The sequence below is a fragment of the Mugil cephalus genome, chromosome 17 (genome assembly GCF_022458985.1).
Source record: "Mugil cephalus isolate CIBA_MC_2020 chromosome 17, CIBA_Mcephalus_1.1, whole genome shotgun sequence".
Lineage (NCBI taxonomy): Eukaryota > Metazoa > Chordata > Actinopteri > Mugiliformes > Mugilidae > Mugil > Mugil cephalus.
The window spans coordinates 23,062,913-23,081,019 of record NC_061786.1 but is presented as its reverse complement, the minus strand read 5'-3'; the positions used below and the strand labels follow the sequence as shown (position 1 = coordinate 23,081,019).

The 18,107-nt window shown below is 42.1% G+C and overlaps 2 protein-coding genes across 4 annotated transcripts; one reads left to right on the top strand and one right to left on the bottom strand.

The window, feature by feature from the left end:
• Positions 1-4,930: 4,930 nt before the first annotated feature.
• Positions 4,931-11,318, bottom strand: LOC125024169 (4F2 cell-surface antigen heavy chain-like). The gene is made up of 8 exons (XM_047611881.1): positions 10,661-11,318; positions 10,028-10,212; positions 8,093-8,266; positions 7,816-7,910; positions 6,800-6,942; positions 6,371-6,686; positions 6,208-6,264; positions 4,931-5,378 (listed from the first exon to the last, which is right to left on the bottom strand). Exons 1-8 carry the CDS (start codon positions 11,005-11,007, stop codon positions 5,016-5,018), a joined length of 1,680 nt encoding a protein of 559 aa, XP_047467837.1. The 5' UTR covers positions 11,008-11,318; the 3' UTR covers positions 4,931-5,015.
• Positions 11,319-13,493: 2,175 nt separating this feature from the next.
• On the top strand, positions 13,494-17,882 carry zgc:109986 (uncharacterized protein LOC553566 homolog). 3 transcript variants are annotated; one of them, XM_047611283.1, is made up of 8 exons: positions 13,494-13,706; positions 14,275-14,396; positions 14,627-14,765; positions 14,978-15,099; positions 16,634-16,744; positions 16,813-16,919; positions 17,533-17,623; positions 17,707-17,882. In XM_047611283.1, the coding sequence occupies exons 1-8, from the start codon at positions 13,610-13,612 to the stop codon at positions 17,821-17,823; spliced, it is 906 nt and encodes a 301-aa protein (XP_047467239.1). In that variant the 5' UTR covers positions 13,494-13,609; the 3' UTR covers positions 17,824-17,882. The 3 variants fall into 3 exon arrangements, with proteins under 3 accessions (XP_047467239.1, XP_047467240.1, XP_047467241.1); XM_047611284.1 differs by having other exon boundaries at positions 13,495-13,706; positions 17,710-17,882; XM_047611285.1 differs by lacking the exon at positions 13,494-13,706 and adding an exon at positions 13,714-13,885.
• Positions 17,883-18,107: the final 225 nt, after the last annotated feature.

Sequence of the window (18,107 nt, the reverse complement as noted above, 5' to 3'; positions counted from 1 at the left end):
AGGGGGGAGCTCATAACTTGTGTTCTCTATACAAACAGCAGTCATGTTTAGTCATGTAATTTAAAATCTTCTTTCTTCTTCTTCTACCGTTTTCTAGCCTGGATTCCAAAGGTTTTGTTCTGACTCCAACTTGACATTAAAATATTCCTGGTTTAGAATTATTCCAGATTCAGTTGGTGCTTGATTTAAATGATTCCAGAAACAATGAGGTCTGGTTTAAAATTGTTCCAGATTTATTTGGCAGGTTGAAATGAATCCATAAAAAGTTAGTCCTAAAATATAAAATACATAAATTATTCCAGATATATTTAGTCCTGGACTATAATTATTCCAGATATGCATTTTAAATATCATTTAGTTGTTTTAAAAGTATTCCAGACAAAATTACCCCATATACCCCAATACAATGATTATTCCCACAGGAGAAAATTATTCCAAAAAAGTTTGCCCTGAAATATAAAACACATAAATTGTCCCAGACTGAATCGGTTGTGGACTAAAATTACTCTGGAATAAATTATTCCTGATGAAATTAGTCCTTGATTCAAATTGTTCCAGAAACGGTGTCATCAATATTATTCCAGATAAAGTTAGTCCAAGGTTAAAGTTAATCTAGATTAGGTGAGTCTCGCCTCAGAATTGTTCCTAGTAAAGTTTTGCCTGGATAATAATTATTCAAGATAAAGGTACGTGTCTATAAAAAATATTCCAGATAAAACTTGATGGTTTAAATTTTTGTTCCAGACACAATGGCTCCAGATAAAGTTAATCCAGGATTTAAATTGTTGTTTCAAACAAGTCCTATAAAGATTTGAAGCTGCAGTCCTTTAAAAATAAACCCAGCTCCAGAGATGGATTAGTTTTCATTCTCCATCCAGAGCTGGTTGCAGTTTAGTCTCGGTTGGTGGAGCTGGAGCTCAGTGACCTGATAAAGCTAAAACTTCACTTCACCCAAACATGGTCTAAAAGAGGAACTCGACAATGACTCTGCTGTGTTTTCTCTGCGCTGTCTCTGCAAGTTTAACCAGGAGGGAACAAGTAAACGCCTGAAAGAATAATTAAATAATGTGGAAAGCTTAAATAAATGACGAGACTTTGGTGTTCAGACCCCATCGAGACGTTATTATTTTAAAAGAGCAGCGACACCATTATCTGTGCTGGAATATTCTCAGACGAAGTCTAGACGCTAACACATGGTAGAAATGAACCTTCAACCCTGAAACTAAAGGCAGAGGCTTATTAAATGTTTGTAAGTTTGCAGGCAGACTTGTGTCAGAGCGAACAAAGACGAGAGAGTCCACCTGGAAAACGCAGTGAGCGTCCAGACTCTCCCAGGAGCTCGTTAATGTTGTTTGTGCCGAGGCTTTTAACCTCAGAGCAGAAGAATAATGTGTCCGTGCGGAGGCTTCGACTCTTTAATGGAACTCCGGCTCCTGACGGATGATACGAGCGACTAATGGTCGGAAAAAGGCCGAAGACGAAGCAGTTGGTCAGAGATGACGGATGCTCCCTGGTTTTACCAGCATTAGCTGGGAAGCTAGGAAGAGCTACCACCAGTTCTACACAATAAATATTTCCTCAAAACCACGACCATCTAGAATTCATAAATCATAGACAAACTCTGTGCGACGGCTTGTAGCTCCTCCTAGCGTACTAGCCTCCCAGCTAATAGTACCTCTTCCTAGCTCCCCAGCTAACAGTAGCTCTTCTTAGCATCCTAGCCTCCCACCTAATAGTAGCTCTTCCTAACTTCCTAGTTAACATTGGATCTTCCTAGCTTCCTAGTCCCCCAGGTAATAGTAGCCCTTCCTAGCCTCCCCACTAATAGTAGCTCTTCTTAGCATCCTAGCCTCCCACCTAATAGTAGCTCTTCCTAACTTCCTAGTTAACATTGGATCTTCCTAGCTTCCTAGTCCCCCAGGTAATAGTAGCCCTTCCTAGCCTCCCCACTAATAGTAGCTCTTCTTAGCATCCTAGCCTCCCACCTAATAGTAGCTCTTCCTAACTTCCTAGTTAACATTGGATCTTCCTAGCTTCCTAGTCCCCCAGGTAATAGTAGCCCTTCCTAGCCTCCCCACTAATAGTAGCTCTTCCTTGCTTCCTAGCCTCCCAGGAAATAGTAGCTCTTCCTAGCCTCTTCACTAATCAAATAAATAAATAAATAAATAAATAGTAAAATTAATAGTAACTCTTCCTAGCTTTCTAGTCTCACAGCTAACAGTACCTCTTCCTAGCTTCCCAGTTTTCCAGCTAATAGTAGCTCTTCCTAGCTCCCTAACCTCACAACTAATAATAGCTCCTCATACATTCCTAGCCTCCCAGCTAACAGTAGCTTGTCCTACCTAATAGCTCTTCTTAGCCTCCCAGCTAATAGTAGCTCTTCCTGGCCTCCCAGCTAATAGTAGCTCTTCCTAGCCTCCCAGCTAATAGTAGCTCTTCCTGGCCTCCCAGCTAATAGTAGCTCTTCCTAGCCTCCCAGCTAATAGTAGCTCTTCCTGGCCTCCCAGCTAATAGTAGCTCTTCCTGGCATCCCAGGAAATAGTAGCTCTTCTTAGCCTCCCAGCTAATAATAGCTCCCAAATAACTCAGAGACAAAACTGGTTTATCTGAGGCTGAAGTTGGTCAAACTCTACCGCCACCAAAAAAAATTCAGAGAGAAGACAAGTTACGAACTCGTTTGTAGTCATTTTTTATATATATATATATATATATATATATATATATATATATATATATATATATATATATATATATATATATATATATATATATATATATATATAAAGTGAGGACATTATTAACAAATCATAATTAATCCCAGACACGAAGACCAAATGTTCCACATTAAAATGAGACTTTTCACTTCCTCCGTCTGAGTCTCCGTCCTGAGCGATGAAACAACGCCGGTCTGTCTCCTCTTTGTTTCTGCAAATCTTCTCCTCCTTCGCCCTGACTCACTTCAGTTTGTCTGAGGAGAACAAAGACAGAAGAAAAGACTCCGTTCTGATTATGAAGCGATCAGTCGCGTCACTTTGAAAAGGTTTGAAAGCCGAGAAAGTGGATTAAAGAGCTCACACTATTCATGTCCTCTGGGGTTTTTGTTTTTGAACGGAGGCGCAGCTGGAACTGGTTCAGCTTTTACCGTCAGGAAATCTGCAGTTTATGGAGTAAAAACAAGGACGGCAGGTATCAAGAGACGAGACTTATTATGAAATAAGTTTGATATAAAGCTTGTTTCTTTTTGTCTCTTGACAATAAAACGTCTCTTAAGTCTTCGGAGGGTAATGAAGACAAAACCATTCATTGGAATAAATTAAATCAACTCAGGACAGGGAATAAATAAGATGAACAGATAATCTATTTTAGATATACGTAGGCCTGAGATTAATAGCGACGAGTCTGTGCCAGACATTCAATCAATAAAGACAGAAAACATTGACGTCTGCGCAGTTACACTCAAAAGTTTTTGCGTCCGTAAGAATTTTCTACATTTCTGCTTAAAAACACTCGAAACACCCTGAAAGTCGGCAAAGATACAACCTAATACCAAACATTAAACAGAAATATTAGAGGTTGTCGTCCTCCATGACCCAGTTTCTCTTCACATTCAGCTCATGGACTCATGTCCTGACATTTTCTTTCAGAGTTCACTGGTAGAATTCACAGTTCATTGGTCCATCAATGATGAGCAGATGCAGCAGAACAGGCCCAAACCAGGACATTAGCGCCCCCATGTGTCATGGAGGGATGAGGTTCTGATGCTGGAATGCAGTGTTGGTTCATCTCCAAACATTTAAACCAAACTATTCTACTCTGGTCTCATCTGTCCACTAAACATTGTCCCACATGTTCTTTGTGGACAGAGAGCAGTGTCTTTGGTTGTTGAGTGGATTCATCAACATGAACATCAGCCAATGTGAGAGAGGCCTTTAGCTGCTTAGAAGTTCCCCTGGGTTCCTCTGGTTCCTCTCCCACTATGATGGAGTGATGTTTGTTGGTGGACCACTCCTGTGGAGGGGAACAGTCGTCTTCAATCTGTCTGACTCTCTGTGGATTATTTGTGGCTTCCAGACTCTTTACAGATGGTTGTGGAACCTTTTCCAGCCTGATGAGCAACAACAACTCTTTTTCTGAGCTCCTCACAAAGCTCCTTTGATCTGTTGTCATCACACACTTCAACACAAACATGAGACAAATCCTTGATTCATAGAAACTAAACCAGGACCTGAACTCATGGACTCTGGTTTAATCTTTACGTTCAACTCTCTGATTTTTAATATTGGCTCATTTTCTTGAGTGAAACTCAAATTTTGAATAATTTTTATGAAGAAACTTTTAAGCGACACCGTCAATTAAACAAAAACACCTTCAGGTGCCACCGCACCATTGAAACCGTTTACACTCTCTGCAGTAATCACACGGATCCACAGAGGAGATCAACATCGCCTCCATTTATCTAGTTATAGCTCCTATTAGCTGAAGCTGCTTCTTCTCCTTCTTCTTCTTCTTCCCATGAATTATTAACGGTGCCGTTGCCTTTGATCCAGCGTGGCGTCCTTCCAGCTCCAGGAGCTTTTCTCTCCTGAGTCATGATCACTGGTAAAAAATAAATGTCCCGGATTATAAATTTAAAGCAGGAGAGCGAATCGATTTGGTTACCTGTGTTCAACCCGGGGGCTTTTATTTTAATCATGAGGAACTCGTGACAGACGACGGCACCAGAGTAAAACATCTTTTATTCATGATCGATGGTTCTCTCTGTAGGTACGCTGTCAATTCACATCCAAGTTTAAATGCACAGGAGGAGGAAGCATAGAAGAGGAGGAGGAGGAAGAAGGAGGAAGAAGGAGGAGGAAGAGGAGAAGGAGGCGGGGCAAGTAGTGAACGAGGAGGCTCATAAAGTCATGAAATGAAGACGTCACACTTTATCTTTGATTTGTCTTTTTTATTTTTTATTTTTATGCTGGACTCTCAGATTTAAATGCACGTGAGACATTTATTATTATTATTAACATCTAGCCGGGGTAGGGAAACTTGAGGAGCGCCGCCTGCCCGGGGCCCAGCTTCAGCTTGGTCAGGTCCACGCTGGCGTCCCGGGGGAGGACGCTGCTGTTGGTGCTGAGGACGACGGTGACGTATCGCGGCGGCGCTACGTCACTCGGAGGAGGCGTCAGAACCACCTCCTCCTCCTCCTCCTCCGCCCAGTTGAAGGCAGCCAGGTAACGGTCATTCTGATCCCAGACCCTCAGGTACGCCAGGAAGGAGGAGGAGTTAGAGAGGAGGTGGAAGTCTCCGAACCGCAGGGAGCGATCTTTGACCCGGAGCTCGCTCAGAGTTTGGAAAAAACGACGGCAGGACAGACGCTCGGCTCGATCCTCCTGAAAACAGAGAGGAGGCTATTAGCTTGGAGGCTAGGAAGAGCTAACATTAGCAAGGAAACTAGGAAGGGCTAATATTAGCTGGGAGGCGAGGAAGAGCTAATATTAGCTAGGGGGGTAGGAAGAGATACTATTAGCTGGGAGGCTAGGAGAGCTGTTATTAGTTGGAAGGCTAAGAAGCTAGACAGAGCTACTTTTGGCCAGGATGCTAAGAAGCTAAGAGGGGCTACTATTAGCTAGGAGGATAGCAAACTAGGAAGAGCTACTATTAACTGGGAGGCTAGGAAATTAGGAAGAGCTGATATTAGCTAGGGGTTTGGGAAGCTAGAAAGAGCTATTATTAGCTGGGAAGCTAGGAAGAGCTACTTTTAGCATGGAGGTTAGGAAGAGCTACTATTAGCTTGGAGGTTAGGAATTGCTACTATTAGCTTGGAGGTTAGGAAGAGCTACTATTATCTGGGAGGCTAGGAAATTAGGAAGAGCTGATATTAGCTAGGGGTTTGGGAAGCTAGAAAGAGCTATTATTAGCTGGGAAGCTAGGAAGAGCTACTATTAGCATCGAGGTTAGGAAGAGCTACTATTAGCTTGGAGGTTGGGAAGAGCTACTATTAGCTTGGAGGTTAGGAAGAGCTACTATTAGCTTGGAGGTTAGGAAGAGCTACTATTAGCTAAGAGGCTAGGAAATAAGGAAGAGCTGATATTAGCTAGGGGTTTGGGAAGCTAGGAAGAGCTACTATTAGCTTGGAGGTTAGGAAGAGCTACTATTAGCTGGGAGGCTAGGAAGAGCTACTATTAGCTGGGAGGCTAGGAAGTTTTATTCATTCTGTACCTGGAGAGTTCCATTCAGTTCCTCATCCGAGTCCCAAAGCATCTTGGGAAACTTGCCCTGAAATGCAGATGATAAAATGTCAACACAACCAGCGGCGCAGTCACAACATGCTTCTGGCTCCATCTGCTGGTAACTTGAGGAGCTAGCGACGCTCCGTCCTCACCTCGTCCACCAGGCCGATCTCGTCTCCGTAGTTGAAGACGGGCGTCCCCGGTAGCGTCATCAGCAGCAGCTGGTTCAGGTTGACCCGAGCCCGGCCCACCAGCGAGGCGAGGTGGCCCTGGGCCCGCCCCCCTATGCTCCAGGCCAGCTTCAACGGACCGTGGGACGAATACAAGCGCTGGATGGACTGAGCGCGCTCAGTGGCGTCTTTGTTGCGAGGGAGCAGGACGTTGGAGACGAGGAGGTTGACACCGGTGGTGGAGAGGAGGGAGGACACGTCTTCAGCCGAGGAGCGATCTGTGACGCCGATCAGGACCCTGGAAAACACACAGGACTTATTTAAAATACTTTAAAAAGAATTAAAAACGCTGGATGGAAATAAATCAGAGAACACAGCTGGATCCATCGATCCGGCGGTTTTGTTCCTGACCTGCTGCTGGGCCGCTCGTTGGTTCCGTTCTGGACGATGGCCTGGATGTCGGCCCAGAGGGACGGGACCACGCTCGCCACCCGCTCCACCCCGGACAGCTGGACGCCGTCCACGCCTTCACTCAGCCAGAACACCAGAGCAGACTGAGGACACCAGGAATCAGTTTACTGCTCTGAAACTACACTTCTCTCTGCAGCAGCTTCACGTTAAACATGGTAAATACTGACTGAGCTTAACGCTGCCTCCGACCACTAGATGGGGCTGTTTAGTGTTTTAACCATAGACTGTATATAAATATGAATGACACGTCTCCACTTCCTCTCATTGGCCAAACTGACGCTGTTTTCCAAGGAGCTATTTTACAGGTGGCAACATCTTACTTACGGTCTGAGGGCGGAGCCACAATATCGATGCCCCGCCCACACCTCCTCCAGACTCACTGGCGTTATTGTTTTATTAATACTATGTTCTGCTCTACGTTAACCAATTACAAGGAAATGTTGGATTATACACTGAACTTAAAAATAAAAATAACTCTCACAGTCCCACGGGACATCCTTACAGAGAGGTTGGCATGGCAACTGGTGGTCGCCATTTGTCATATCCTGTTTCTATAGCATCAAATAAACTAAATTGAAACTTATACAAAACATTGACACTTAAGCATTTGTCAACATTATATTAACTAACCATCCCGTCTCTGAATAAAAAAGTATTTGACGTGTATTTTAGTATTTTAGTTCAGCCCAAGTCCCGCCCACTAACACGGAGCGGGCGGAGCTTAGGACCTATACTGCAGCCTCCAGCCACCAGGGGGAGCTCTATTTACTTGCCTTAACTTAAGAGTGAGCCGTCCATCTTTATACATTCTGTGGTTTTAATCATGAGGTAAAATAAAGATGGAGGAATCAGAGAAATAACATTTTCCTTTGGGGACATATTTGTAGTTTAATAAAGGAAATAAATTCCAATATTCATCAGATCTATGGAAACATGGAAGAAAGATCTGATCTCACCTTCAGTCTCTCTGCGACGTTGGTGACGCTGCCGTTGGAGAACCAGGGTTCATATCCCCGATAGTTTGGAGTCAGGTCCAGAACCACAGAAATACCTGCACAGGTGAGAGACCGACTTTACTCCAGAACTCATCGTGGATTCTTCATCTTTCCAGCAAATTAAAAGAGTAAGTTACTGTATTATTTAAGACCTTTTTTTTTAGCTGTTTACCATCTAAAAAGAAAATGAAACTTGATTTATTGAGTTGAATTTCTAATCTTTGAAGAGTTTTCTCACCCTTCTTGTGAGCGGCCTTGACGAAACTTTTGAACTGCTCCAGGTTTCCGACCTCGGAGGAAATCTCCTCAAACTTCAGGTTCATGGCCTCGTTGGGCGGAGCGACGTGGATCGGACCGACCACCAAACCTTTGACTTTCAGCTGAGAAACACTGTCCAGCTTCTGCTCCAGACCTGCAGGAAGACACAAGAGGAATGAGGGGTGAGGAAGGAGGAATATATTTATTTTAATTAAATTATCAGTGCTTTGATTTTTTAAATGTTTAGTTTTTATTTGATTTATTTGTTCTTTTTATTTATTTATTTTTTTAAATATATATGTTTTTACCTTCTAGTTTGTATTGATTTTTCTATAATGTTATATCTTTTATTTTAAAGTTTTAATTATTTTGCTATACCTTTGTACTTCCTCTAGTCCGTCCGCGGAGGTACTGCATATTTTTATATATTTTTTATATTTAACACATTTTAGTGAAGGGATAAGGGATAGCTTACTATTGAATGCAAAATGATATATTTATAAATGGCACTAGGCGAGTTTAATATAGAACACATGTAGTAGGTGGTGTCTCTATTTAATCTCTCCATCAGTTTCGGGTCCTTGGCCTGAAAAACGTTTAAGTATCTCTGATCTATTTCTATATTTCCATTTTATCTTAAATCTTTGTTTATAATTATTTATTTTAATTGTCCTTTTATTATTTATTATTAGTTTTAATTATTTAATATTTTTTTTATAATAAATAATATTTTTATTTTGTTTACTTACTAATATGTGTCCAGGAAATAAACTATTAAATCATTTATTGTGTATATTTTATTAATTTAATCATATTGTTAGTGTATTTAAATGTTATAGCTGCTTTGTTTTAATTTTTATTCTTGTTATTTATTCTTTATTCTAAATTTAAAATATGTTTTTACTTTCACTCAATTGCATTATTTTTTACTATTAATGATTATTTCATGAAATTAAATTGATATACTTATATTCTTCTCACTATTGAAAACATCGGTGTGAATGTTGTTTGTTTCCGTTGTTCACAGTCTGACAGTAAATCAGCTTCTTCTTCTGATCATTGCGGAAAAAAAGTTTAAACTGTGGTTCACTCCTGCTGAAAAACTGCAGCCGGAGATGGAGTCAGCAACTCAGGTTTTGCAACTTCTCCACCTCCAGGTCCGAAACTCACAACTCACAAGTCAAAACAGGAGAGAATCCAGGTGTCAGTTAAATCTGTGGGTTTCACCACCCACTGTTTCTGAGCAGGTGAGAAGCAAAAATAAGATGTGTGTATATATATACACATATATGTGTGTGTGAATATATATGTACAACACATCTCTAGTTCTTCTCATTGGTCAAACTGATGCTGTTTTCCCAGGGATACGATGGTGCCATCTTGTGACTTTAGAGCCTGATCAACATGTTTCCTCCAGACTCACTTGTGTTTTCATTTAATTAATTCTGCGTTTAAACTGAAACGTATCCAACAGACTGACACTGATTCACATCCATCAACATCATATTAACTACCTACAGTGACTGAAACCATCCTTGTTTTTTATTTGATGTGTATTTTAGTGTTTTAGTTTGTCCCAAGCCCCGCCCTCTAACCTAGAAGGGGTGGAGCCTATGACCAATGCTAAAAGTTGCTAACACCCAGTGAGAGCAGAACATTACTGTGAATCTAAACGGTACCATGACCTGGATGACCGAGAACCTTTGATGGAAAGCAACATGCTATTAGCATCGCCATTAGCATCAACCCATTTTAGGATGTGTTTCATTGGAAATAAATGTAGACATTTCCAGTCTGTTTGTGGACATCATGCTGTGATGCTAACCATTGCTAACGGTTGCTAACGCCCTCTTAGAGTAGAGCGTCCATGGACACAGAAACTGTCCCCGTTGAGTTTCTTCTCCACTGAACTCACCCTTCAGGTCCCCGCTGAACGCCGGGACGTCTCCGACCTGGTACAGGGGGCCGTCGTTCCACCAGTTGGTGGGGGGCAGGTCTCTGCATCGGGGGGCCCGGATGATGATGAGGACAGCGCCCCCCAGCATCCCGCACCAGCCGAGCCAGAACACCACCAGCAGGGCCCAGCGGGTCCGCACCCAGCTGCGACACAACGACACGGGTCACTGTGACATGTCCGCCATCTTGTTTTAGACATTCAACGTCATTGTTCAAAAAGAGATAGATAAAAGAGTATGGATGTCCACAAGGGAAGACGGCTAGTTGTTTTATTTGCCGTCTGCAGATTTTATGTTTTTTTTTTCACGAGTTTTAACGCTACAAGTATTTCATGTCTTTCTACGTCTTTGCTAGCAACAGCACCACAGGCTAGCAAGGCTCGCTGAAACCAAACGTATCATAGCAACGGTAACCATGGAAGCAGCCTTCTGGTTGGTGGGCCGGAGGACCAATCAGAGGCCAGTAAAGGCTCCATTGATGATAACAGGTATGTAAATATAAAAACCGGCCTTGTGAAATTAGCGTCACTAGTTCGACTCCTGGTTTTAACATTTTATTTTTATTTATTTTTTTGTGTGTTTTTTTCTCTCACCCCGGGGTTCCCGCCACCCTCAGCAGCTCCTCCTTGTTCAGCCCGGTGAATTTCACCTCCTGCGCTCCATCCTCATCGGGGATTTTCAGCTTCACGGAGCCGTTCTTCTCCGCCGCGGACACGGTCACCGTCACCTCCTCCTCGCTGGCTGACGGGGCATCCGCAGCCCGGTCGCCCCCTCCGGTCATCGGCTGCTTCTCCTGCTCCTCCTGGTCCAGGTCCGCCTCGCTCACATCGGCCTCCGTGGCGTCAGCATCCGCGGCCGCCTCCTCCTTGGGCTCCTCCTTGGGCTCAGCATCTCTGCCCGGAGCATCCTTCATCTCCACGTTGGTCTCCTCCGTGTTCATGGCGGCTCAGGCGCGTTTTTTTAATCACCGGGAAATCAGCGGTGCTTTGTGTGGATGTAAAGCGGGCGGAGCGAAACCAGCGGGGCTTCGTGTTCACGTGTAGCGGGCGATGAGCTTCTGTCTGCGGGTTCGTTTTTCCGACAGACTGCGCTGCGCTAATGCTGCGTTCACCCACACACGGGAAATAACGTCACCCACGTAAAAAATATTATAATTCACATCTAAAGTGGCATAAAGACACACGTATCTATCCTACACATGTCTGTACATTTCTGGCTTTTCAAATGTTAAATATTAGTGTTTTTCTTCATTATTACAATTAGTAATATTATTTCTGCCCAATCATCTCCTGCATGTACAAACATTCCCGGGTTTTCCTAAAGGCATCATTCAACCAGTTCGTTCCAGTTTTTAGCAGCAGACAATAAAGTAAAACGTTTAATAAAAACAAATAAATGAACAAATATATGGGTCAATGACAAATGAAGCATCTAAAAAGATATATTTAAAAAAAAAATCAAAATGGTGTGACTGGAGTTATGTGTTTCAACAAATTCAACATTTCAAAGTGTTTAAATTAATTTTTAACTAATTTTTTCTCTACATAAAAAATGTCAGGTGGCACAAACAATTATTTACAAATATATATATATATAAATATTCCCTATATGTATTTTCAGGTCAGATCTTTGGCAAGTATTCCTCTACAGTGAGCAACACATTATTATTTCGCTTTTGTGTTTTTTATGTACATTCATTTAAGATTATCACATTCTAATGTTCAAATATTTCCTTTTTTCGTTATTCGATTTTACATTTCAAGACAGAAAAGTAATTTATAAATACAGAAATGAGTGCATTCAACAAAATATCTATTCTCATCATAGTTGTCAACCATTTGTTCACTTTAAGCTGTTGTTTATCCGTTTAAATTGTCATTTTACCTGGTTGCACCACCTAAAAAAACAAGTAAAGACATGAAATATGCTGAGTAATACACAAAAAATACTTGAAGTACCTGAAGTACATGTGCCATCATGCTGAAGGGATGCAGAGATGGTAGCATAGCATTGTGAGCTAGCTGCTGTATAAACCACATGTTGCTTCTGTAGCTTGTTTCCGACTCCCTCCAAAATGAAAAGCTGGCACCTCACTATTCAGTTTGTAAGAGAAATTCTCTGAAATCTTCTCCGAGGCTTTGTTTCAGAGCTCTGCGCTCTTTGGCTGTCGGCTCTCGAGCTTCTGATTGAAAATGTTCAACAGTCTGGCACATGTTCCAGTTTCATGTCGGTCTCCTGCTCCTCTGACACAGATTCTCTTAACCACTGATGCCAGGTAACATCATCTTGTGCTTGGGGTGAAGTAACGTTTACCGCAGTGCAGCAGCATTTTGCACAGATACGACAGATGCATGACTGGTCTGGATTGCACACAGTCTCTAAAAGGTCTTTCTGCTGCAGCTTTTCACTCCAGAGTTTCAGGTTCTCATGTTTCAAACATGCACATGTTTTCCTGTCGGACATCTTTGCCCGTGTTATGAAGAAAGGACAATAACAGACAGATTGTCTGTAAAACAACCTTTCAGACTTTTGCATTTAACCAACACACACGTCTGTTCTTTCTTGTTGTGTTTTGTGACCGGATCCTTTTCCCCTGGTAGTAAGTGACAGTTCTCATCTCTGCAGAGGAAGTCAACAACTCTTTCTTTGTGCCCTTTGATCTCTTCCCTTCCGTTGAAGATTTTTCCTTTTGTTTCTGTTCCTTTTTCTTTAATCTTTCTATGCGCTTTGGTAATTTTTCAGATTCTCTTTTTGTGCTTTGTTCTTTTTTTGGTGCTGATGCTCTGTGTTTCTGGTCAGTATTGACTTCTCCTCCTCTGATAACTATGAAATATGAGAACAAATAAACTGACATGCTCCCATTTTAAAATCGAACTGTACTGAAGTAATAACTGTAAAATAATCTTCTGTCTAGACTCGTGTTACAGTTTATCTCTTTTCTTTTCTTAATTCTCTTGTGCTCGGATCATTTTTAACGTGTTCCCTGTGTCCTGCTGATTTCTCTTCACTTGACAAATGCATCTAAAATTGTTAAAAAACACAATCATGAAAAGACTTTAAAGTGTATAACATCTTTACCTTAAGGCTTATTAACATTTTAGAAAAGTGGAGCTTTAAATAACATTATTTATGTTGTATTGTGACGTTCCTTGCAGTTGCGTCACCTGACTTTTGCAAATAATTTCAAATTAAACAGGCTTCTACTTGGACTCTAACATTAGCTTTAGCATTTGCTAGCATGGTCATACATATATTTTTAAAATAAAATAAAGAATTTTATGATAAAATAACATATTTCTGGTTTTACATTGGATTATATTGGATTACATTGGACGTAGAATTATCGTTTGTGAGATTATTATTTATCTATCTCTTTGTAGAGATTGAACACATACCGCTGTTGTCCAGCAGGGGGCGCGGACGCAGCAACCAGTAGAAAACGAAGAAGAAGAAGAAGTAGACGAAGAAGAAGAAGGAAGCCAGCGCTCTCTGACTGATTCTCTAGTTGTTTATCGGTCTTGTTGAACTCTCAGTGGATTTTTATGGATTTCTCTGAGGCGAAGCTGCAGCTGCAGCAGCTGCTGAGCGGAGTGAGTCCGTCTGAGCTCCCGAAGCTGCTGGACTGGATGAGAAACTCAGGTAAACACACCTACACGTGGTCCTGCCGGACACCTGTCAACAACAACTCCTCTACTTTCTCATCAATATCATCAACAAAGTGACTGTCAGCGGGATCATGGTTCATCCACCGTGTAGACACAACGTGAACCCGGCGGATGGAGCAGAGGATGGAGACCCGAGAAATGCCCGAGAAATGTGTCTGTTTTAAAGTTTTCATAAATATTAAAACAGTTCTGTAACATTTATCAGCGCTTTTATAGCATAAAGCAAAAAATGAACTTTTAATAGTCAATTCGGCTTCATTAAAGGGTTAAGCATTTATTGTTTCCCTTATCAGCACATCACAATGATGATAAAAGTTATGATAATAAATCTTTAAGCCCGTATTAAAGCATGTTGAGTTACTTATTAAAAGGTTATTTATGCTGCACACTAATACAATTACACACATTTGATGAAAACATGAAAAAAAAAGTATTTTATCTGAATGTTATACATTTAAAAAGGTTATAAAAGAATATTAAAGTAATCCAGCGATGCCTGAAGAGTAAAACGTTTAAATGTGAGTGTGTTTACGGCTGAATAGAGGAGCTGGAGGACGCGCTGCTCGATAACAGGAGGGTGATGCTGCAGAGCATCGCAGACGATCTGAGGGTCAGACTCCCCCTGGACGCCATGATGCCTTCAGAGACCAGCACTCAGCTCAAGGTACCGCCACACCGGTACCGGTACTGGTACTGGTTACACAGACTATTACAGAGTACCAGAGAATATATACGTTCACTTGCTTCTGCTTCATTTAATTCCATTTATATCTTTATTTATACTTTTTATTTCTGATCTTTTTTATCACTTTATTATTTTTTTACAGTTTCAGATCATTGAAGTGAAGCATGTGTAGTTATTTCTGTCTCGCCCGTTTCGCCCGTCGTCTCCAGATACAGCAGCGTTCCAGGCCGACGGTTCACGTGGACGGTTTCCTGTACGACGACGAACACGTGGACGCTTTGTGTGAGGAAGGAGCCATGAGCCGGAGCTACTGCCTCAGCTGTGGATCCCAGCGGACGGCTCCTCTGGGTGGGGACACGTCTCCGGAGACGCTCGGTCCATTCGTGTCTGATTAGTTTAGAGCACGGGTGTCAAACAGGCCTGAGTCACAGATAATTAACAGTCGCTGGGTTTAATAGAGACGGCAGCCGTGACACAGACACCAGAGGAGACAATAATAATAATAATAATATTATTAGAGTAATTCATCACAGTGACTCTTCGTCCTCTTTTGTCCTCAGATTTTGTCTCTCACTCGTTCTCTGTGTCCGAGCTTCAGTTCCTGTTCCAGAACGTTCTCCCAGACCTGAGCGGCCGGACGCTGGTGGACGTCGGGTCCAGACTGGGAGCCGTTCTCTATGGGGTCAGAGGTCAACACACACACACACACACACACACACACACACACACACACACACACACACACACACACACACACACACACACTTTAACCTAAAGACATAAGTGTGTGTGTAGAAATGGCAACAAATCGTTTTTCAGTGTGTGGTAGAAGTTGTGATCGTGTAACAGTAATAGTAGTGTAACCATAGTAACCATAGGTTGTAACCATAGTAACCATAGGTTGTAACCATAGTAACCATAGGTTGTAACCATGGACTGTATATAAATATTCAGATGGAACAGCTCCTCTAAAGTCTAAAGTGAAGCCAAAGCTAGTAGAGCTCCCCCTGGTGGCTGGAGGCTGCAGTACAGGTCATAAGCTCCACCCCCTCCATGTTAGTGGGCGGGACTTGGGCCAAACTAAAATACTAAAATACACAGAAAAAAAAAATAATAATAATTCACAGATAGTTTATGCCATTTTAGGTGGTTCATAAGTGTGATTTTTTTAATGTTAATTTTGTTTAAGTTTGTCACCAGTTGCCATGACAACGCTCCATAAAGACACAATTTTTATAAATGAGTTCAGTTTATCATCCAACGTCTCCTTGTAGCTGGTGGAGGTGAAACAGAGCGTAGACGTAATTAAACCAAAACGCCAGTGAGTCTGGAGGAAGAGTGGGCGGGGCCTCGTTATCATGGCTCCGCCCTGATCAGACTCTGGCTCCAAACTCACAAGATGGGAAAGTAGCGTCAGTTTGGAGCGGTGAGAGGAAGTGGAGGCGTCCATGTTTATATACCTCAATAAAAAGATAATAGAGAAAACGGGTTTGACGTGTTTCATTCAGCTTCCACCAGTTTCCTTCACATTTAATTTACGTTGTTACGGCAACGACAAGTTGTGACTTGAGTTCATTATTATTTAATTATTCATATTTATCCCCGTCATCCCCATAAGATCCTGCTCCGACCCAACACATTTAAATCACTTTATAAACTTTAAAACTGCTTTAAACGTGTAGTGTGTTCTCTTTTCCATTCATTGTTTATTTAATGTGTATAAAGTTTTCTTTTTTTTGTGTGTTTTTCTGTCTGTGAAGTGTCTTTGAGTTTTGAAAAGCGCTATACACATGAAATGTATTATTATTATTACTTTCATATAGATTTGTTGCTTAGTTTTATTCCTTTTTTTAATCTAACCTGCCTGAGTTTCCTCTTAGAATCGATAAAGTCTTTTCTTACCACACACAGTCAGTCGTGTTTTCATATTTTCCGGGGACATGATATTGACTTTCATGAATTTCCTGTTGACTTTTTATAACCAGAAACTGAAACTAACCACAGACGGCTGGGTTTTTACTCTTGTTCCTTAAATGAAGTTGAGTCAGTTACCGTGGGACCTGATTCCACCGAGGATGAATCATCTCACTCACCTCAACAAATAAATGATAATATTATAGTATTTATCTGTCTTCACCTGTTTTCCTACTAATTTAAAGATTCTGAGCCACAGAAACACTGACTTGTTGAATGTGCTTCGTGTGTGTTGCGTTCAGGGTCACGTCTACAGCTCGGCCTCTCGGCTGCTCGGCCTGGAGCTCAACGAGGAGTTCGTCCGACTTCAGAACGACATCCTGCTCAAATACCGTCTGACGGACCGAGTTCAGGTCGGTGTTTTTTAAACGTCTCCGTGCGACTCAGTTGACTCGGTACAAACAGGTTCTCGTCTCTGCAGGTTCTTCACGCTGACGTCTGCACGCAGGACGAACTGCTGCAAAACGCAGACGTTCTGGTCATGAACAACGTCTTTGAGTATTTCATGGAGCCCAGCGAGCAGATCAGGTAAAACACACAGTAGGAATAATTAGGGCTGTTAAAATGAACGCGTTAGTAGTAGTGACAGGCAGCAGAACCAACCCATAAAGACTGAAGACGCTAAACAGCACGTTGGTCCTCTCCATGGGACATTTGAGGACAAAGACACCAAGAGGGACCAGTGGAGACACATAAAGTATCATCACACTCTGCAGGAAGGAGTTTTCTTTCCAGCTTCAAACAGCACATGAACCAAGCCAAGCATACGTTAGCCGGGGATTCTGCTAGCACTTGGGCTAACGCGGCTAACAGCTGGAGACAAACCAAGACAAACCAAGACAAAGACAAGCTGCCAATGCTGCTGCTAATATGTGTCCACTCCTGCAGCCACTGTTCACTGGGAGACACTGTTCTCAATAAGAAGCGTCAGCTCTCCTCTGGTTGGACAATGTCCACAAGTTAGTTTGTCTCCGTAGCAACAGGGACACAAAAAGTTGAGATTAAACATGAATGAGAGTTAATTGTGATTAATTGAAATGAATCCGAAGCCGCCCTGAGATTAACCTGAATAAACATTTGAGTTGTTTGACGGCTCTAGTAGTTTGCAGCGTAAACGCTGTGTCGCTGTGTCTGTGTCCAGAGCGTGGAGCTTCATCATGAGGACCTTCAGGAGGAGAGGATCTCTGCTCGTCACTGTCCCCAGTCTTCAGGAAAGTCTGAACGCTCTGCAGGTGAGATCCTGTTTTCAGAGACTAAACTAACTCGGGCGAAGGTAACAACACTTCTGGACTCAGTGTTTCCTGTTTGTGTCCAGCAGGAGGCGCTGCCCTCTGGTTGGGTGGAGGAACTTCCTGTGGACTATAACGTTTACCTGGGCAGAGACATGGACCCTGACGCTCTGAGACAGATCCACCTGTACAGGGTCATGTGACCTCAGACTTGTACAGATCTGTGTATATTTTGTCAATAAAGTTTTTATTATTATTATTATTATTATTATTATTATTATTATTCTACTCTTTTCCTTTTTGACAGAGACTGGACATTTTACACTGAGGCTCTGAAGCCTCTTTCGTTCTATTGAAGCAACTAGTTCAAGGCTCCGATCAACTCTGTGATCACATGACTGATGATGTCACAATGCAACATCAACTGATTCAAACCATTTTTGCTGCTTCATTCATGATAAGAGATAGAATAGGTCGTTGCTTAACA

What these genes read in the sequence shown, in the direction of transcription:
- zgc:109986 (XM_047611283.1), top strand. Translation starts at nt 13,610, where the DNA reads ATGGATTTCTCTGAGGCGAAGCTGCAGCTGCAGCAGCTGCTGAGCGGA. An exon ending in GGACTGGATGAGAAACTCAG is followed by an intron (nt 13,707 to 14,274) that starts GTAAACACACCT and finishes ACGGCTGAATAG; the next exon opens with AGGAGCTGGAGGACGCGCTG. An exon ending in TGGGAGCCGTTCTCTATGGG is followed by an intron (nt 15,100 to 16,633) that starts GTCAGAGGTCAA and finishes TGTTGCGTTCAG; the next exon opens with GGTCACGTCTACAGCTCGGC.
- LOC125024169 (XM_047611881.1), bottom strand. Translation starts at nt 11,007, where the DNA reads ATGAACACGGAGGAGACCAACGTGGAGATGAAGGATGCTCCGGGCAGA. An exon ending in CAAGGCCGCTCACAAGAAGG is followed by an intron (nt 7,911 to 8,092) that starts GTGAGAAAACTC and finishes TCACCTGTGCAG; the next exon opens with GTATTTCTGTGGTTCTGGAC. An exon ending in AACTGAATGGAACTCTCCAG is followed by an intron (nt 5,379 to 6,207) that starts GTACAGAATGAA and finishes CTCTGTTTTCAG; the next exon opens with GAGGATCGAGCCGAGCGTCT.